The following is a 19,390-nucleotide window of genomic DNA, read 5'->3' as shown; positions in this document are numbered from 1 at the left end:
TATTTTCATTCAATTTTATTATTTTTCTTTTTCACTTTTTCACTTTCTCTCTTTTTTTATCTCCTTCTTTCTTTTCGGTTCTTTTTTTCCTTATTTCTATTTCTTGTTGCTTTGTTGTTTTTAATGTACAGCTGATTAATTAAAAACACAGGGCTGTATGTGAAAGTAGTAATAATCAAAAATGTAAACAGTGTATGTCAATATTTTATAATTATTTTAAAAAAAGAATGTGAAGCTATTGCTTACTAAATCCGCTATCTGGCAGCACTACAACAAAGCCAGAAATGTGTAATTACTCGTTACTCGTTAGTTTGTATTTCATTCATTCTTTCCGATTAGACGTGTTTGGTTCAACTGTTTTGTTGTGCTCCTCGAAAATATATTTTAAAAACGTTTATTTCTTAAAAAAAACATATAGTAAAACGGTAATTTTAATAAATTCTTATAGTTAAATATCATTTTAAAAATTATGTCCAAAATATTTAACAAAAAGTGTCATTTTATGGATTAAAATAAAAATCTAATAGTGTTAAACATTTTAATTAAGGTGTGGTTTAAGACAAGCTTACTAATAAACCTTGTTGTTGTAATAAAGTGTAGAAACGTTGGCAGTGAAGCAACAGAGGCAGAGCAGAGTATTTTTTTGTTTACGTTGCTCTGTCACAGCGTCAGGTGTCAAAACAATTGTAGAAAATAAAGGTGGCCAAAGAAAAAACAATTGTAATTAGAATAATACTTGTATTCTTAAAATTGTAAATGAAAAGTGGTAATCTTGTGATAGTTTTACTAATTAAATTAATTATGAATTGACCGACCACACCTACATTCATCTACTCATTGTTAAAACAGTATGAAAGTGTTTAATTTGCTAAGCTTTTATTTTTGATTTTAAATAGATTCCATTTTAATTTGTTTATGTGAATAGCCTTTTTTAATTTGCTATATTTATTTGTTTAGGAATCATTCCGATTTTTATTATCTTGTTTGGGTAATTACTAAAGATTTGTTTATTTGTTTCATACAATTAAAGAAGATGTACATTTAAATTCCATTAATGAATTATATACTACGCATAAAAAACCTCCCTCACCTACTGTATTAATCAACCACCATTTGATATGGATTGAAAACGTAAACAAATTGTGTACTTGAAAGTATTGATTTTGTGTATGTGCTTTTTAATTACTTTCATATTTGTTTCATCTTTATTGCAAACGATAAATTTGTATCTATTAAATAAGTTATTACACTATGCGACAAAAATAAATACCTGGGAAGTGATACCATTTTTCTGAAAGACGGATCCGAGTAGAAGATGAACCTGTTTTTGAAATTTCGCAAACACCTCCAAAATCTTGAGGTACGGGTAAAAATCGGTTTTTCATATCTTTAAGCTCTAACTTCATCGAATCTCAACCGATTTTAAGTTTCTGAACGGATTTAGAAGAAGAAGCTGAGGCCTTTATAATGACATTAATGTAACATTAGACAGTGGCTTAAATTTTGGGCACCATATATCGGACGTTTCTGCTAAAGTCTGTTGTGTATTGCGTACTTTATATAATTTAGATTGTCAATCTAGCCCAATCACTTCTAATGACACACATTCGGTATTGTTTAGAGATATACATATAGTGGAACAACTGGAAGTCAAATTAGGAGACTGCAGCATGTATTTAATCGAATAATAAGATATGTATTTAGGCTTAATATAAGAGATCATGAATCCAGTTATGCAACGCGATTTTTAGAAATTTAGAAATTTTATTAATGTTCATAATTTGATAATAATGTATCGCATAATGAAAGATAAATCACCAGAGGCTCATTTTAGATGCTTTAATTTATCGCAGTCTACGCGAAATCCTCATATATTAATGCCCGAATATCAAATTCCTCATTTGAGAGATCATTTTTAATAAGAACATCAAGGTTATGGAATTCGCTTCCCATTGAATTAAGGAACTTCAATATTTCCATTCCAGTTATTAAAAAGAAATAATTGAAGCATGGAGCCCAATAAGGGCGTATAAACCATTTGGGAAATTTTACAGGAGACGATAAAAACATCATAAAACTTTAAAATCGGCATTTTTTCCTACTTTTTTCACATATATGCATAAATATAACTCACATCTATCCCTGTGCTAAAACTCAGTAAAAAATTCGAGTCACAACTTGCCAAAATTAATACTTGAAATTTTTCTAAAATGGAATAAGGGCATATATCCATATATTTTAGTTGAAAGTATATATAAATAAATGTTATTTTTATATACTTCTTAATTATTTTATTATATAAAACTTGGACAGCCTCAACATAACAGTCTAGAGCATCATTTGCTAAAGTTTCAAGGACATCCTTCATTATCCTTATAAATAATTAAAATAAAAACCAAAAAAAAATATATTTTTTAGTATTTTTATACATACATACTTATATGTATTTTTAATTTATTAAACAGGAACACCAAATTAGATATTTCTCTACTAGATTTATATTAAAAACGCCTACTATACCAAAAAAATCGCACCTTATTGCGTTATTGTCAAAATCAGCGAACCACATTATTATCTTAGTTCATTATCAAATTGGATAGGACCTCTTTAACTAAAATAATCCGAAAATAACAAGATATAATAATTTTTTAAAATATAACTATAGTTATGGATATACGCCCTTCTTCTTGTCCACACTTTCATACTTAAATAATTCATTCAATAATATTTTTTTTTTGCAATATAATTAAAAAATTAATAAATTTGAAATGTTTTCCAACCATTCTGCAAATTTGCTGCAATTAGAATTAAAATTTATACGATTTTTTACAGAAAATACATTAAATTGCTAATATTTTTTACCCAAAAAAATAAATAGTATTTAAAAATCGTGCTTTTAAAACTATCTATTTTAGCGAAAAATTTATATTTTTCAATTTATTTTTTTATGAATAGATGTAAAAAGGTTAGTTTAATATAATTATGCGAAAAAACGCGATTTTGAAAAGGTGGTCTTTACGCCCTTATTCGCATCCATGCTTCAATTGGAGAATTTTATGTAGCTAATTTCCAGCATAACGAATTTATAAAATTGTAAACTCATATATATATAAATGTATATAATTAGATTATACATAGTTGTACAAACATTACCAATTATAATATATTAATCATATATGGCCCTTTAGGCCTCGATTAAATAAAATGAAAATAAATAAAAAAATAAAAAAAAAAATAATAGACTTTGTTAGCAATTTTTTTCATGAATATTGCAGAAAAAAAGTAAAAATTCAAAAAATTCCATCATGTGCAAATTAATACATTCTATGAACTTTTAATATTTTGAATAAAAATGGTTTGGGAAAAAGTCATGTTCGATTCATACAATTAATTACAAAATTCATTCCAGTTATATATTATTTTTTTCTGTTATTCCCATTAAAATTTGATTAGAATCAAAGGATTAGAAAAGTTTTGAAAGTTGTCCTGTTTAGTACCATTATGTGATTTTTAACACTTTGGAAGCATCAGCACAAACGCATATTCTCCTCAGTATAGTTTAAGTCTATCGTTTTAATTTATATTTAACAACAAAACATTTTTTTTAATTTTAGTACATCTACTTATTTTAAAGTACTTCTTTTATAGTACTTATTTTAAAACATAAACGAATTTAACTACAAAAAATGTGCCTTTAAATAACGATTTACAAAAAAGTTTTAATAACCAACATGTTTCAACCAAAAATAAACTGCCACCAACTATTGGCATTTATATTAGTAATAAATGTAGTTAAAGCACAATTATCTAATGATCCACAAACATATCAACCACGTTATAATCCCCAATATACGAACACCCAATCAAATCAACAGATCGGTTCTACGCAATACGATAATCCTCTCTTAACCTCAATACAGGATCAGCAACAGCTGACAGGAAATACAAATACGCTTAACAGTGGTACTGTTCTAGGACAACAGAATTACAATACCTATTATGATTCACAATCAAATATAAATCGTCAGCTTACGGGAGGCACTGGTAATACATTATTGGGTGGTCAAAGTCCTGCTTACGATCCATTTAATCGTAATTTAAATACAAATACCAATACATACTCATCTGTCGGTAGTAGTTATTTAGATAACTATAGTGATGATCTGAATTATTGTCCCGAACATTGGATATCGTTTAGACAAGAATGTTATCGTTTCATACGTTCACCAAAACGTAATTGGATTGATGCGAAAAAGATTTGTAAAGCTTATAACGCAGAATTGTTAAATGTCGATAATGTTGAGAAACATTCATTTATTCTAAAGCATTTAATATTACAAAACCATCGGCAAAATCGTTTCTGGACATCCGCTCGCCAGACGGGTGTCAATAGCTGGGGCAATGATGATGGCACGCCTTTCCTAATGATCGAAGATTCCTTTTCATTTGATGAAGATCAGGCCATTGAAAATGAAGATTTACATGATAATCGTTTTCTGGTACAAAATAGTTTCAATGATTATAACAATCGTAATAATCCCAATCAATATTATAATACAATTGGTGGTTCCGCGAACAGAAATCAAAATAATTTACGTGGCTTTATAGGTAAGTTAAAACGTAATGCTAAGTATTATTATACCGAGTTATTTTCTAAAATGTTGCATAATTAAAAATTTTAACAAACAAATAAAATTTTTTAAGGTCCTGGTCAATTTAATGACAATGGATATGTACGTGATCGTTTAGTCTATGCCTTCTCAAAGAAAAATGATCGTTGGATGTTTATGCCAGCATATGATATGGAATTGAATTTGTTTATTTGCGAATCAAAGCAACTATACAATCCTGATAATATCAATATTAAACTGGAAAGTAAACGTCCTTTCCATTATGGTTTCGATATACGTGACTATGAGAAAATACCACGAGGTCCTTACTTTGTGAAACAGCCAAATGATACCACATTCGATACAAGTAAAAATCGTCTAATTAATGATGTATCCCTAAGTTGTTTAGCTGGCGGTTATCCCACACCCACATATCGTTGGTATCGTGAGGTTTATGAGAATGATACCTTGGAATATAAAGCTATTGATCCATTAAAAGATGATCGTTATACGGTATCCGGAGGTAACCTAATTATTTACGATCCCAAACAGGCATTAGATCAGGGTGCCTACCATTGTGTAGCTGAAAATAAATTTGGTCGTATACGTTCGGAAAGTGCTCATTTGAATTTTGGTTTCATAATGGAATTCAATTTAAAACGTTCAGCAGAAACGGGTGAAATGAACTGGGGTAAATCGATATTCTGTGATCCTCCACAACATTATCCTGAGGTTAAATACTATTGGTCCAGGGATTATTTTCCCAATTTTGTTGAAGAAGATCAGCGTGTTTTTGTGTCGCATGATGGTGCTTTGTACTTCTCATTCATTGAAACAGTCGATAGGGCCAATTATTCTTGTACTGTTCAAACTTTGGTATCCGATACAGGAAGAAATGGCCCCTTCTTTCCTTTACGTGTTAAGCCCAATAGTAATTACCAAGCTTTAATATTCTCCAACTCTTTCCCAAAGGTTAGTTATACTGAAATATTTTAGATTTTAATATTTTTACTTATTGTTATTACAATTCCTAAAGGTTTTCCCAGAAGCTCCTATAGCTGGTGATGAGATACGCTTAGAATGTATGGCTTTTGGTTATCCAATACCTTCATATAATTGGACTAGACGTGGCCAGCCTTTACAACGTAATGCCTATACCATAAACTATAATCGAGTTTTAATCATACAAAATGCCACCACCAATGATAATGGCGAATATACTTGTACCATCTCAAATCCACGCAAAACTATAGAAAAATCGATTTTCATCAATATACAAATGAAACCACAATTTACAATACCTTTAAAGGATCAAATAAAAGACTATAATAGTGATGTTACCTTCATCTGTGAATCCTTTGCCATACCTGATGTTAATTACACCTGGTATAAGAATGCCGAACGTTTAGATCCCGAAAATATCGATAAGGATCGTTTTATAATACAAGATAATGTTTTAACCATAAAATATCTTGATGCTGATCGTGATGATGGCATGTATCAGTGTGGTGCTTCGAATCAATTGAAAACGGCCTTCTCCTCAGCTCAATTGAGGGTGTTGTCCATGAAGCCTTCTTTCAAGAAACATCCTTTAGAATCTGAAATATATGCTGTACACAATGGCAATACAACAATAGTATGTGATCCGGAAGCAGCACCACGTCCCAAGTTTCAATGGAAGAAAGATGGTCAAGTTATTGGTGCGGGTGGTCATAGACGTATATTGCCAAGTGGTACTCTAATTATATCACCCACTTCTAGAGATGACGAAGGCGTGTACACTTGTGTGGCCTCCAATTCTGCCGGTTCAGATGAATCTCGTTCACGTCTAATTGTGTTGCGTAAGTTTTTGTGGGTTATTTATATAATTGTAAACACTTTTTAATGTTTTTAATATCTTTCCATGTAGAGGAATTACGTTTTATACAAACGCCACCTTTGCGTATAACAACTCAAGTCCATGATTTAATATATTTACAATGTGAAGCTAGTTATGATGAACTGTTGGATGTTGCCTACGTTTGGAAACATAATGGTGAAGTTTTGCGTAATAATCATGATGGCACAGAACGAATTGTAAGTAGGAGACAATAATAGTTGAAATAAGTATAAGTATATCACGTATAACATTGTTATGTAATAACTTTAAGTAGACTAAATCTAGTACATTTTAGATTAATTTCGTTATCGAAATGTATTTTTGAAATGTACGCTTATTCTATCACATATGAGGCCGCAGATATTTACTTAGATAATTTTGTTGATCGAATTAAAGACATTTTTTTCACTCATACTCATACATACTTTAGATTATCGACTATAACCGCTTAACTGTTCACAATGTAACAATGTTGGATGGCGGAGATTACGAATGTGTTGTTAAATCTTCTGTCAATGAAATTTCGGCCAAAACAAATGTAGTTATTGAAGGATCTCCCGGGGCACCGGGTGGCGTGCAGGTTATTGATGTTGGAAAGACTAGAGCAATTATTGAATGGATTGATGGCGCTACAAATGGTCGTCCTATACGTTATTATAATATATTGGGTCGTACCAATTGGAATCGTACCTGGGTCAATGTATCTACACATGTCCAGGCGCGGGAAGTTGATCGCTACACTGGTAGACAGCAAGCAGAAGTAACCAACTTAACACCCTGGTCTTCATATGAGTTTAGTGTAGCGGCCGTTAACGATTTAGGCATTGGTATACCCTCAGCTCCCTCACCTATCTATAGTACACATGAGGATAAACCCTACATAGCGCCACGTAATGTTGGAGGTGGTGGTGGTAAGATAGGAGATCTTACCATAACCTGGGATCCTCTATTGCCTGAAGAACAACATAGTCATGGTATACATTATAAGATATTCTATAGACTTAAAGGTAAATTTGAATGGGCTACGGATATTGTGAAGAGAGCAGATCATATTGGAATGGCTGTGGTGAATGTGCCCATAAATAACTACTACACAGAATATGAAGTCAAAGTACAAGCCATAAATAATATTGGAAAAGGCCCTGAAAGTGAACCTGTAGTAATATATTCTGCCGAAGATATGCCACAAGTGGCACCACAAAAACCCATAGCTTTAGCATACAATTCAACAGCTTTCAATGTCACTTGGCAGCCCATTGATTTAACACGCGAAAATATAAGAGGAAAACTTATTGGTCACAGAGTGAGTTATTTATTTAAAAAAAAAAACTTTTAAATATGCTAATCAATAATGTTATATTTAGATCAAATACTGGAAGACTACACATCAGGAAGAAGATGCTGTTTACTATTTATCACGTACCGTACGCAATTGGGCTTTAATTGTAGGTCTACAGCCCGATACTTATTATTTTGTTAAAGTAATGGCTTACAATGCTGCCGGCGAAGGACCAGAAAGTGAACGTTTCGAAGGTATTTTGAAGATTAAAAATTGTGAATCTTAAAAATATTTTTAACTAAAATTTTCTAAAATATTTCAGAACGTACTTATCGAAAGGCACCACAAAAACCACCTTCTTCGGTGCATGTGTTCGGTGTTAATCCTTCAACTGTACGAGCAGTGTGGCGTTATGTATCACCGGCACAAGATGAAGAACCTATAGAGGGCTATAAGGTGCGTGTCTGGGAGTCTGATCAAAATATGATAACGGCAAATGATACAATAATACCAGTGGGACAAAAACTCGAAGCCTATATAACAAATCTAACGCCGGGTAAAATGTATAACATGCGTATATTGGCCTTCAGCAACGGCGGTGATGGACGCATGTCTAGTCCTACGGTTCATTTCCAAATGGGTAAGACATTTTTTGGTTTTATAAAATTGTGTGAAATTGGCTACGGAAGTTATATCGGCAACTTAACATGTATGTTATGCAAAGACCGTTAAGTTAACAGAGTTATGTAAAGTACATACATATATGGTAATTTGCCAAAATAACATAATGAAACCACTAAATTCACTTATCCACTTATTTTTATAACTGTTAACACATCTTTCTCTTGTATTTTAGGTAAAACAACACGAAATCATGCCGATCGTCGCTATAATTTTAATGTCAATACTTTATTAATCGTAACCATTTTAACATTCATATCTGCCTCATTATTTAACAATTAGTTGATTATTAATTTATTCGTTTTTAAAGCAAATAACGCACAGTTAAATTAGCAAAGCGATAAGAAACAAAATTTTTTAACAAAAAATCTCAAATGTGAAAAACATGTAACTGCAAACATTCCGTCCATTAAATGCAGTCATTATAAACTTATAAAGAAGAAAAAACAAATACAAACAATTCGAATATATCCAAAAGAATATCCCACAAAGTAGATTTTAAGCAAAACAATTATTAATTCCATTTTTTAAAAAAAAAAAACATAAAGCAAACAAAACTATTTGTATGTTATATATAGTTTAGTTATTTATAACTAAATATAACGCTCTTAAAGTGCCCTTATTATATAATTAAGATTTATATACAAATTAAGATATTTTATTATATACAAAAAATACATAACATACATATTTATAAGTTTATATTCGATTATATAGTATTGCGTATGTTATTTTATATTTCTCTTTTATATAGTTCTATCTATATGTTTTAATATAAAAACATCTTTTTTGTTTTGCCCTTATTAATGTTCTTAAGTATTTCGTCCATTTATTTGTTCTTTCGTAATTATTAATAAAAAAATCATATCTTTTTTAAAATTTTATATTTTTGTCTTTTTCTAAAATTTTTTTTCATAATTAAGCATTTTCAGCAGTGAGTAACATCCACAAAAAACCCATATTTTCACCCAATTTTTCGAGCAACATCTACGCTTAATGCATATCAAATAAAAGGTTTTTCAAATATCTTTCTTTTGGCATGCATATTACCTTTGCATACCTTTGCATACCCATACATATATATTTATTGTGCTTTAAATTTGGTTTGTTGCAAAAGAGTTGTTTTGATAATCGGTTCCAGAGTATCTCCTTTTTAATCGCTATAAAGAGTAATCACTCAGAAAAAATCCCTGGAAATTGTTATTCATAATAGGGCTGGCAATTTCTAAAATAATTTAAAAAAATAAATTTACATTACATTTAAAATTTTCCTTTCTAATTTAATCAGTTATTATGAGTTGTTGTGTTCCAAAACCTACGTCAGATTACCATAAATTCAATGCAAATTATCGCCAGAAACCAATAACGGAGAAATTTTGGTCTCCGCCTGATAAACGGGCGAAAACAACGGAAAGTTCGAAAATTTTATATTATGAGCAAAAACTTGAAAAGGTTCGTAAACATGATGCGCGTTGTCATTCAAAAGTACCGCGGTATACAAATCAAACATATGGATGGTTACCAGGATATAAAATACTCTTTCTACAAAAATGTGATCTAAATATATGCCAAACTTCAGCGTTACAAAAAGTGGCCAAAGATTTGTTGCAACAACATTTAAGGGATCCGAAAACATTAACCAATCATTGTGCTTGTAAGAAGTTGTTAGAGGCAAGAGATCATTGGAAAATAGTTTGATGAATAAATAGATTTAAAATTGTATAGGTAGCCGCACATTCAGTGAATACAGTTTTAATAATTTTGTTATGGAAGATTATTCCATAGACCTTATTTCTAAATTATTGTTAAATTCATGGTGTAAGTTCTTTTTTATTAAATCTAAAAACTTTATTCAAAATACGTCATCTATTTATTAAAAAAAGTAATCTAATTAAAAAGTCCATAGCGGTTGAAAACTATCCCAATATTCTTAAAAAAAAATTATGACCAAATATTAAACCCCTTAGTAGGTTGATCCTTAAAACCGCGTATAACAATTTCAGCTTCCCACCAAGCAGGTGTTGAATTTGGATATGATTTAAACAGTTTATTATTAACATTGTCCTGTCGTTCGCTGGCATCGTCCAAATTTAAACTTATTAGATCCTCGAACACTTGTAGATCTTTACAACATTTAAGTTGTTTATAATCAATAGTGGCGACGGGTTTATGCATTAAATGTATATGAATGTCCTTACAGCTGGCCGGTAATGATGAAAAATCTTTGGGAAATATTTGTGATTTGTTGAGGGCTTCCTTACTAGATATTAAGTTGGGATTTTCATTTTCCATTATTTCTAATTCCAAATACATGTTAGTAGGATTTAAATTATGAGAAAATATGCCATAAAGATCTTCACTCGTTAATAGAGATCTAAGAAAAATATAAAAAATATTTTAGTTTTTTCATTGAATTGCTTATTTCCATAACTTAAAACTTACAATAAGGTTTGATTTAGTTTGGCCGGTGATATACTATGATGGTCATGAAAATGGTTCATTGCAATATTTTCAGTAGGTATGTGTAACGTATAACATTCCTTGGCGGTAAATATGGTGGAGCCAAACAAAAATCTTAAAGATTTTATAGGTTTCTTTTCAAAGGCCTTTTTAATAGTCTGTTTACATAAATTGTAATATTAATTTCTATTTACCAAGTTAATTTTAAATTACTTTATAAACAAACCTCTCTCATGGCGCTTATAGCTTCCTTGGTGGCGGTAGCTTGTTGTTTCTTTCGTTGCACCTGAAAACTTTGCACTCCACAGATTTCGTTGTCAAGTTTTGATTGCTTCTGTTCCTGTTCTAACCATTTGTTGACATAATATCGATAGGTTTTATAAACAAATGGTATCTGGTTCCTTTGATACAATAATGATTCCAAGATTGCATTGACAACTTCCGCCGTTGTCCCCGCTGTTAGGACATCAACTTCTATATATAAATCAAGTTGTTTCTTTAAAGACATACTTTTGTAATTTTTAAATACTAGGGTTAAATCAAATTACAGTTTGCGATAAAATAAGTAAGAAATTAGTATGAGAAGCGCTAAATATTTTTAAAACAAATTTGTTTTAAATCTTTGATAACAATAGGGTTGCCAAGTTTTTAAAAGTTGTTGTTTACAAAATTAATGGAAATTCTCCAAATTATATAACATATCATTTTTAAGAACGAGAAAATATATTTTCTTAAATAATTATAAAAATATTAAAAATACAAATTCCCTGTAAATAGTGATCTATAAATAATGAAATTATGTTTTATACAAAAAACTTTCCCCGCAATTAACAATCTTAAAAGGGACTGGCAATATTTATTTAATATATTCATGCAGAGTTGTATAATTAAGTATGAAGCTTCAGTTATGCATGACAGCGATGATATCAATGTAATTCGACATATGTAATTTATGAAAACTCGACCTTTTAAGCGCCTTGGCGACACATCAAATTGTTTGACTCAAACGGTAAGTTTTTTGATTGTGTTAGTAAAAAAACTCACACCGCATATATACATGTGAGTTTTTCACTAACACAATCAAAAATTTGATGTGTGGCAGTGTCGCTTTATAATTTTGAAATTTTCGACTTTTCTAATTTTTTTAAAAATCCAATTTTTGACACTGTCACTTTTTGACTTCTTTTTTAATACTTATGTTAAAAACATAATTATTCCAGTGCATATGTTCTTAATCGAGAAAAAAAAACATTCAAATATAAGAGATTTCTTTTTATACCCTACACCACTTTAGTGGGGAGGGTATATTGGATTTGTGCTGATGTTTGTAACATACAAAAATATTCGTCCTAGACCCACCTTAAAGTATACCAATCGGCTTAGAATCGTTTTCTGAGTCGATTAAGCTATGTCCGTCCGTCTGGCTGGCTGTCCATGTAAACCTTGTGCGCAAGGTACAGGTCGCAATTTTCAAGATAATTGGATGAAATTTGGCACGCACGTTTTATTTGACCTAAGGACGAAGCCTATTGAAAATGGTTAAGATCGGTCCATTATTTCACCTAGCCCCCATAGAACAGATCCCCCCGAAAAGGGCTTCTGAGCTCATAATTATGTTAAATATACAGATATATCGATAAAATACGGCACAACTAAGTTTTATAGAAGCCTTGATGACCCTGCCAAATTTCATAAAGATCGGGCCACATTTGACCCTAGCTCCCATACAAAGTCCCCTTCAGAAAATTACTTGGATGTCCCAAATTAGCTTATAAACACAAATATCGCGATGAAATTCAGCACAATAAAATATTATGTCAATATAAATATATTCACAAAATTTTAGCGGGCTTGGTCCATATTTGCCCCTAGCCCCCATATAAAGCCTATTTCAGAAAATTTGTTTTTCATCCATAAATTGCTTAAATGTATCGGAACAAGGGAATATTGAAGATAAATGCTTTATTATGAAAAATAAATCACATTTAATATTCATAACTGGTGTAGGGTATCATATGGTCGGCCACGCCCGACTATAATTTCTTACTTGTTATTAATTACAGACACAGAATTAGAAATTGTAACAATAACTATGTCAGACTGTAGCAAAAAAAATATTTTAATTACATATTATTTTATATCGACATTTTTTTTTTTAATTTTCGACTTTTTAAAGCTTCTAAGCAGATTACGACGATTCTTCAAAAAAAATTCAAAACTCTTAAAAAATTTCCTTATCATGAGGATTCAATAAAAATATGATTTATATTTTATTGAGGGCAAAATGTTATATTTTTCAATTTCAATGTGGATTTTCATAAATTGTAAAATAAAAATCTACTTGATTTTTTTAAATAATGTACAATAGTTTGTTTCAATCATGCATGACTTAAACATTACTATTTTTCTTTAGTACTTATTAAAACAATTCTGTAATTTTCCTCTCTTGTGTTTGATTCGCATTTTTTCTTTGAAGATCTCTGCGTCGATTTGACTTAAAGCCGATCGAATATTTATCTTAAAAATGGCAAAATTTATAATTATATAATTTTACCCATATCTTAGCTGATTTGTATTATTTTGAAGAGAATATAAGTTCGACGATGCGAATATTGCATCTTACTTGTTATTTATATTAAATTTAATTAGATCCCTATTTTAAAATTCCGATATTTCAAAATATCGCTAAAAACAACTGAAAATTTTGCCGGCTTACAATCGTTTAAAAGTCGTCGACGAAATTATTAGTGCTTGCCAACGCCGTTCTTAATTCTTGTCTGCGCAGATCTTTGCATTGTTAATTCAAAAAAAAAAGATTACAATAATATTCCCAGCGGTTTTACATTTGCATAATACATTATTGTTGTCTGATAAATAAAAAAATAAGTAATAAAAAGAAAAGTTTAAGGTTTCCTAAATCAAAAAAGTAAAGAAAAACAGCAATGTCGGAAAAACCAACAGTTTTATTATTGGGAGGTAAGATGAACAATTTGGAGTAATATGACAAATACTACGAATGAGTAATAGGTGGACAAACAAAAAAGAAACGACCACTTGTTATGTACATATTTATATACGAATGTATGTAAAAAATATTTTTTTTACATACATATATACATATGTACATACATATGAATATGTATATTAAAGTGCCCTCCAGTGGTCAGCTTAAAGTTGGCTCTAATACTTTTTATAGGTGGTTTTAAGGGAGTTCATATTTTTAAAATTTGAATTCTGATTTATGTATGATTGACTGCCTTTTTAATATAATATTTATTAATCATTTTGGTTATTTTTAGGTTGCGGTTTCATTGGACGCAATTTATTAACGTATTTAGTGGAGAATGATTTGTCACAGGAAATACGTGTAGTTGATAAAACGCCTCCACAGATGGCCTGGCTGAATACAAAACAATCGAAAGCCTTTGACAACGAAAAAGTTGAATTTTGCAGTGCCAATCTGATAAATCAAAGTAAGTAGGCTTCTATTTTTGTTGGTTCTTATTTTCTTTCATTCTTCCATTCTGTTGATGCATAATGTGGGCAGTTTTATAAAATAATCTATGCATTTGTACATATTATTATTTTTAAAATTTCTTATCATATATTTTGTTATTTCTCTGTATTTTCTAGATTCCTGTAAAAATGCTTTTGCACCACACCCAACAACTGGTCGTTCGTGGGATTTGATATTTAATTGTGCCGCTGAAACTCGTCCCAATCAAACAGATGCCGTTTACAAGGAGGGCATTCTAAAATTGAGTCTTAACTGTGCCAATGAAGCCGTAAATATTAAGGCTCAGCGTTACATTGAATTTAGCTCGGGATGTGTAAACAGCTCTGAAAAGTATGCCTTAAAAGAAGATTGCAAACATGATCCCTGGACAGCTGTTGCAAAATATAAACTAAAAGTTGAAAAAGAATTACAGGCAATGGAGAACTTTGATTATACTGTTGTACGTTTGCCGGTTGTATATGGTTTTGGTGATAAGCGTTATTTGAGTAAGTTAAAATAATTTTTGTGTTACACTTGCCGTGATAAGATTTCTTTAACATTTAACAAAAACTGAATATTTTCTATATATGGTGCGATTTAAAAAAAAATTAGGTACGAAACGCTTTATTTATCTGAACAAAATGTTCTATCAAATTGTTTTTATAACATAATTTTATATAGAACAGATTTTGAGACGAAAGTTTTTCTATAGAAGTTTGTTATAGAATAATTTTTGGGGCAATTTATTCTATAGAAACGTTTTTGGGAAAAAATCAATTTGACTTATTGAAGTTTATTTAAGATTTAGCAAAGCCGAATATAGAACTCCTACTTGTTTTTAACCCGATTAGGATAATATGTATTAACAAACCAAATTCCTTATTATGATAATTACAGTGCCACGTATCATAATTGCCGCCATTTACAAACATTTAAATGAGACTATGAAACTCTTATGGAATGATGCTATGAGAATATCAACAGTACATGTTGATGATGTTAGTGCTGCCGTTTGGGATTTGGCTACAAGTCCGAAGGCTAAACGTGAGACGTATAATATAGTTGATGACGCTGAATCTACACAGGGGACGATTAGTGATATATTAGCTGAAATATTCTCCATTAATATTGACTACTTTGGCATAGTAATGTCAAATCTTACTAAGGTATTTAAAATACCTATTTACAAATCATTTAGTATTAAACAAATTATCTATTTATTTACAGCTAAGTCTTTCCGACACCGTAAGCGAAATTAACGATAAACATTTATCGCCATGGGCGGAAATTTGCCAACAAAATGGTTTAACCAATACACCACTCACACCATATTTGGACGAAGAGCAGTTATATCATAAGCACTTGAATTTGGATAATACGAAACTAAAAGAATTTGGCTATCAATTAAAACATCCCAAAGTTACTACTGATCTTGTCAAGGCCATGGTAGATGATTATATTGAACAGAAATTATTTCCTAAATCATTAATTTTCTAAAGTGTTGGCAACACCATCATCTCGATACTCTGATATATTAGTTAGGAATTTAATAGGAGTGCTGTGCTAGAATCGATAGACTGCACCTCGTTTTTGTGGGTTACAATTAATTTTTTTATATTAGATATTTTTTTAAAAAGACATTTGAATATTATATATAGATAGGTATACACATTTATGAAAAAAAACACTTTTCTCTTAAAAGTAGAACTAGTTGAACGGAAAAATTGCCACAAAGTATATTATTTGGATAACAACTTTACGTTCAATTAGTTGTGACTTAACTCAATATATTTTCTTTAAAAAAATTGTATGTATTAAAAATTTTTATATGATTGTACCTATTTGGCTTTTTCCAAACTACAACTCTATAACAAACCTCTTCCCTCCCTTAAAGTGTACTTATAGTATTATTGTTGTCATGAATGTATTATTTTCAAAAATATTGAATTAAAAGCGCCTCTGTAATTTGATATTTAAAATATTATTTTGATATTAACGCTTTATTTCAAATAAATGATATTAAAAATTATTAAATTTAAAGAAGATCATATGTAATATTTTTTATCTTTCATTGCACATAAAGAAGAAGAGTATACTGAACAGAATCAACAAATATATATTTCTGTGGTTATTATTTATACATTAAACGGTTCTATAATTTAAAAAAAGAAAAAAAAACTGTCATATTTGTGTGCCAAAATAAACGACAATTAAAAGTTTAATTATACTAAAAATTTTATTTGAAACTAGGCTATAAATAAAGTTTTGTGGTGAGTATATTCATTATGGTGGCCACAAAATCGAAATTGCTGATGTTTCCGCAGAAAATGAAAATCTAGTTCATTCCATTTCTCATACTATTTGCCCTGAAGTCAATGTTTGGACTGGTCATTCATTCATATTCAGGCATTTAAGGGTTAATGATAACTTTTAAAATATTAGACAAATTTGAATGCACAATTTTAAGTCACCGCCGAAATGTTTAATGTCAGCCGCCTGCGACGTTAATTTTAGCCGGCGCAGATCTCTGTTTTGTTTACTTCACTTTAATTTTTGTCATTATGACGAAATTCAATAACAAAGAATAATTCACCAAACACTACAGAATTCCAACAAGTAAGATGAGTTCCTGGAATCCAGAATTTGAAATATCGATTTCAGATTCCGAAGATGAAGGTGATCAATTGCAGAAAAAGTTCAGCGGCCGAGAAGCTATTATATTTGTTATCGATGCTAATTTGTATAATAGATCGGAATTATTGGACAATGCTTTGGTGATTTTACGCAGAGCCTTTTTATCAGGCCTCATGGTAAATGACAGGGACTTAATAGGTTTGATATTTGCAAACACAAAACATTCGCCAGAACCTCATGAGCCCAACTGTTTGGAGGACATAATAATGCCAGAAAAATGTGCAGTATTTCTACCGCCACGCCAACTAAACACTGCTATAGTTCAAATGTTTCTGAGATTCGTCGAAACGGCGCCAACACAATTTGATGAAATATATGGCGTAGCGCCTGAAGATGAAGGTTGTAACTTTTCTCATATGCTCAGGCTTTGCATGGATTTAGTTCAGCATTGTAATTATCTGGTTGATAATACCACAATTGTTTACTTAACCGACATTGAGCTGCCGCATCCTCACGATTCTGAATGTTATAGACAAGTTCTACAAAAAGCTGCCGACTTAAAGGGAAGAGATGTAGAATTCCATCTGATACCCATGATAGACATATTTAATTATGATTTATTTTATAAAGAGTTTATTTGTTTAATTCAGGACACCGATATAGATTGTTTCGAGCCAACTGACCCAAAAAGGCTGCGCGAAATGTTAGCCAATCGTAAGTTTAAGCAACATTATGTACGTCGCTCTTTGGGTCATTTTAAATTTACTTTGGGTCCTAATTTGGTTCTCTCTGCCCAATATTTCAATTATTACCAAAAGGGTAAGAAACCACAGAATGTACTATTGCAACGTACTGATAGTGCTGTGGTACGTAAACATCGTATTACGCAGGTACGTAAGCAGGATCAGGAAATGGATGCAGCAGAAGAAGTAAAAGATGTAAATATAAAAAATGCTTGGTATGAAATAAATCTGGGAACCGAAAGAATGCGTTTATCCTATGAGCAGGTGAATAGAGTACGTAACCTTCACCCACCTGGAATGTCGCTATTGGGATTTAAGCCGCGTTCTTCTTTGAAAAGCGCAATATATTGCAAAACAGCCAACTTTATGTATCCAGATGATATACACATTGAGGGTTCAAAACGTCTATTCCGTGCCCTTTGGGAAAAATGCATAGAAAAAGAAAAAATTGCCATTTGCCTGTTTATGTGTAGAAGAAAATCCATGCCTCGTTATGTGGCCTTGGTGCCAGTTGAGAAAAATGCTGAATCCGAAACACATGAAGCCATTATGCTCAATGATGGCTTTAAGATTGTGTATTTGTCGTGCGCTACTTATATACGCAGTTTTAATTTAACTGATTGGAATACACCAGAAAATGATGCCGACGATGAAGGATTACAGATCTGTGAGAAGCTGATGAAAAAATTCCGTTTAGATTATAAGCCCGATATCTTATGTGATCCGGATTTGGATCAATTACAATCGAAACTATTGAGTTTAGCTTTTAATGTTAGTTATGAAACATTGGGCAGTCAATATTTTCCCAATCCTGACATTCAAACGGAACGTATACAAAAACTATTACCCACCTTTGAAGAAGTATTTGGTCCAGAAATGCCAGAGGTATCAAAACGTTCTGCGGACAAAACTTCTGGTTCATCGAACACCGCTAAGAAACCTAAATTATCAGCAGTCTTTGATGTTAAAAATGAAGCCTATATTAAGGAAATGATTAAAAATAAGTCTCTAAATTCTTGCACCAAGGATCAATTAATGGAAATTTTAAGTACACATTACAATAAGAAAGCTCCTAAAACTATCAAAAAACAAGATCTAATGGATATTATTTATAATTTATAAATGTATTTGTTATTTGATTATAACATCTCAAATTTTTGCTATACAAGTAAGCTAAAAGCTACTACTAATCTGGTTCTTAATAAAATTAAAATTTTAAAAATAAATATCAACATATTTCTTTTTAAATTTATAGAGTTGGAAGGTTTTAATGCTAGTTGGAGTTATTTATTTTTAGGACCGACGACAAAATTTTGGACATATGTATGTATATAAATCCAAATCTCTCTAGAAGAACGCCCTTAACAGTTTTCTCAATTTCAATACATATACAAATATCGAAATTCATGAAAAAGGGGAAATGTGTTCCAAAAACTATTTTTCGTGTGATAGTAAAAATACTTTGTATATATTTAAATAAAATTCTAAAATTTCAAATTACATAAACCATTAAAACCACATTAATTAATATTTTTTTTGATATTTATATTATTTTTTATTTTATTTTGAATTAATTTTTTGTTTTAATATTAATGAATATTTTCATCT

General features: G+C 30.6%; 5 protein-coding genes across 5 annotated transcripts; 4 read left to right on the top strand and 1 right to left on the bottom strand.

Moving 5' to 3' along the window:
• The first annotated feature begins 300 nt into the window (after positions 1-300).
• On the top strand, positions 301-9,333 carry LOC119605458 (contactin). The gene is made up of 9 exons (XM_037958574.1): positions 301-425; positions 3,615-4,608; positions 4,705-5,582; positions 5,647-6,451; positions 6,520-6,686; positions 6,920-7,792; positions 7,854-8,022; positions 8,091-8,408; positions 8,625-9,333. The coding sequence occupies exons 2-9, from the start codon at positions 3,732-3,734 to the stop codon at positions 8,729-8,731; spliced, it is 4,194 nt and encodes a 1,397-aa protein (XP_037814502.1). The 5' UTR covers positions 301-425; positions 3,615-3,731; the 3' UTR covers positions 8,732-9,333.
• Positions 9,334-9,523: 190 nt separating this feature from the next.
• On the top strand, positions 9,524-10,176 carry LOC119605461. The gene has a single exon (XM_037958576.1). It carries the CDS (start codon positions 9,743-9,745, stop codon positions 10,145-10,147), a length of 405 nt encoding a protein of 134 aa, XP_037814504.1. The 5' UTR covers positions 9,524-9,742; the 3' UTR covers positions 10,148-10,176.
• A 92-nt stretch (positions 10,177-10,268) lies between these two features.
• Positions 10,269-11,603, bottom strand: LOC119605459. The gene is made up of 3 exons (XM_037958575.1): positions 11,136-11,603; positions 10,892-11,067; positions 10,269-10,823 (listed from the first exon to the last, which is right to left on the bottom strand). Exons 1-3 carry the CDS (start codon positions 11,415-11,417, stop codon positions 10,391-10,393), a joined length of 891 nt encoding a protein of 296 aa, XP_037814503.1. The 5' UTR covers positions 11,418-11,603; the 3' UTR covers positions 10,269-10,390.
• Positions 11,604-13,648: 2,045 nt separating this feature from the next.
• Positions 13,649-16,445, top strand: LOC119605470. The gene is made up of 5 exons (XM_037958598.1): positions 13,649-13,885; positions 14,209-14,382; positions 14,543-14,911; positions 15,303-15,571; positions 15,633-16,445. Exons 1-5 carry the CDS (start codon positions 13,852-13,854, stop codon positions 15,900-15,902), a joined length of 1,116 nt encoding a protein of 371 aa, XP_037814526.1. The 5' UTR covers positions 13,649-13,851; the 3' UTR covers positions 15,903-16,445.
• Positions 16,446-16,913: 468 nt separating this feature from the next.
• Positions 16,914-19,008, top strand: LOC119605473 (ATP-dependent DNA helicase 2 subunit 1). Its single transcript, XM_037958603.1, has one exon. It carries the CDS (start codon positions 17,027-17,029, stop codon positions 18,902-18,904), a length of 1,878 nt encoding a protein of 625 aa, XP_037814531.1. The 5' UTR covers positions 16,914-17,026; the 3' UTR covers positions 18,905-19,008.
• Positions 19,009-19,390: the final 382 nt, after the last annotated feature.

The sequence above is a fragment of the Lucilia sericata genome, unplaced genomic scaffold (genome assembly GCF_015586225.1).
Source record: "Lucilia sericata isolate MDLA Ls3-8-SP2 unplaced genomic scaffold, ASM1558622v1 Contig000489F_arrow, whole genome shotgun sequence".
In the NCBI taxonomy this organism is placed as follows: domain Eukaryota; kingdom Metazoa; phylum Arthropoda; class Insecta; order Diptera; family Calliphoridae; genus Lucilia; species Lucilia sericata.
The sequence above is the reverse complement of the archived record's forward strand: the minus strand, read 5'-3'. Positions and strand labels throughout refer to the sequence as shown.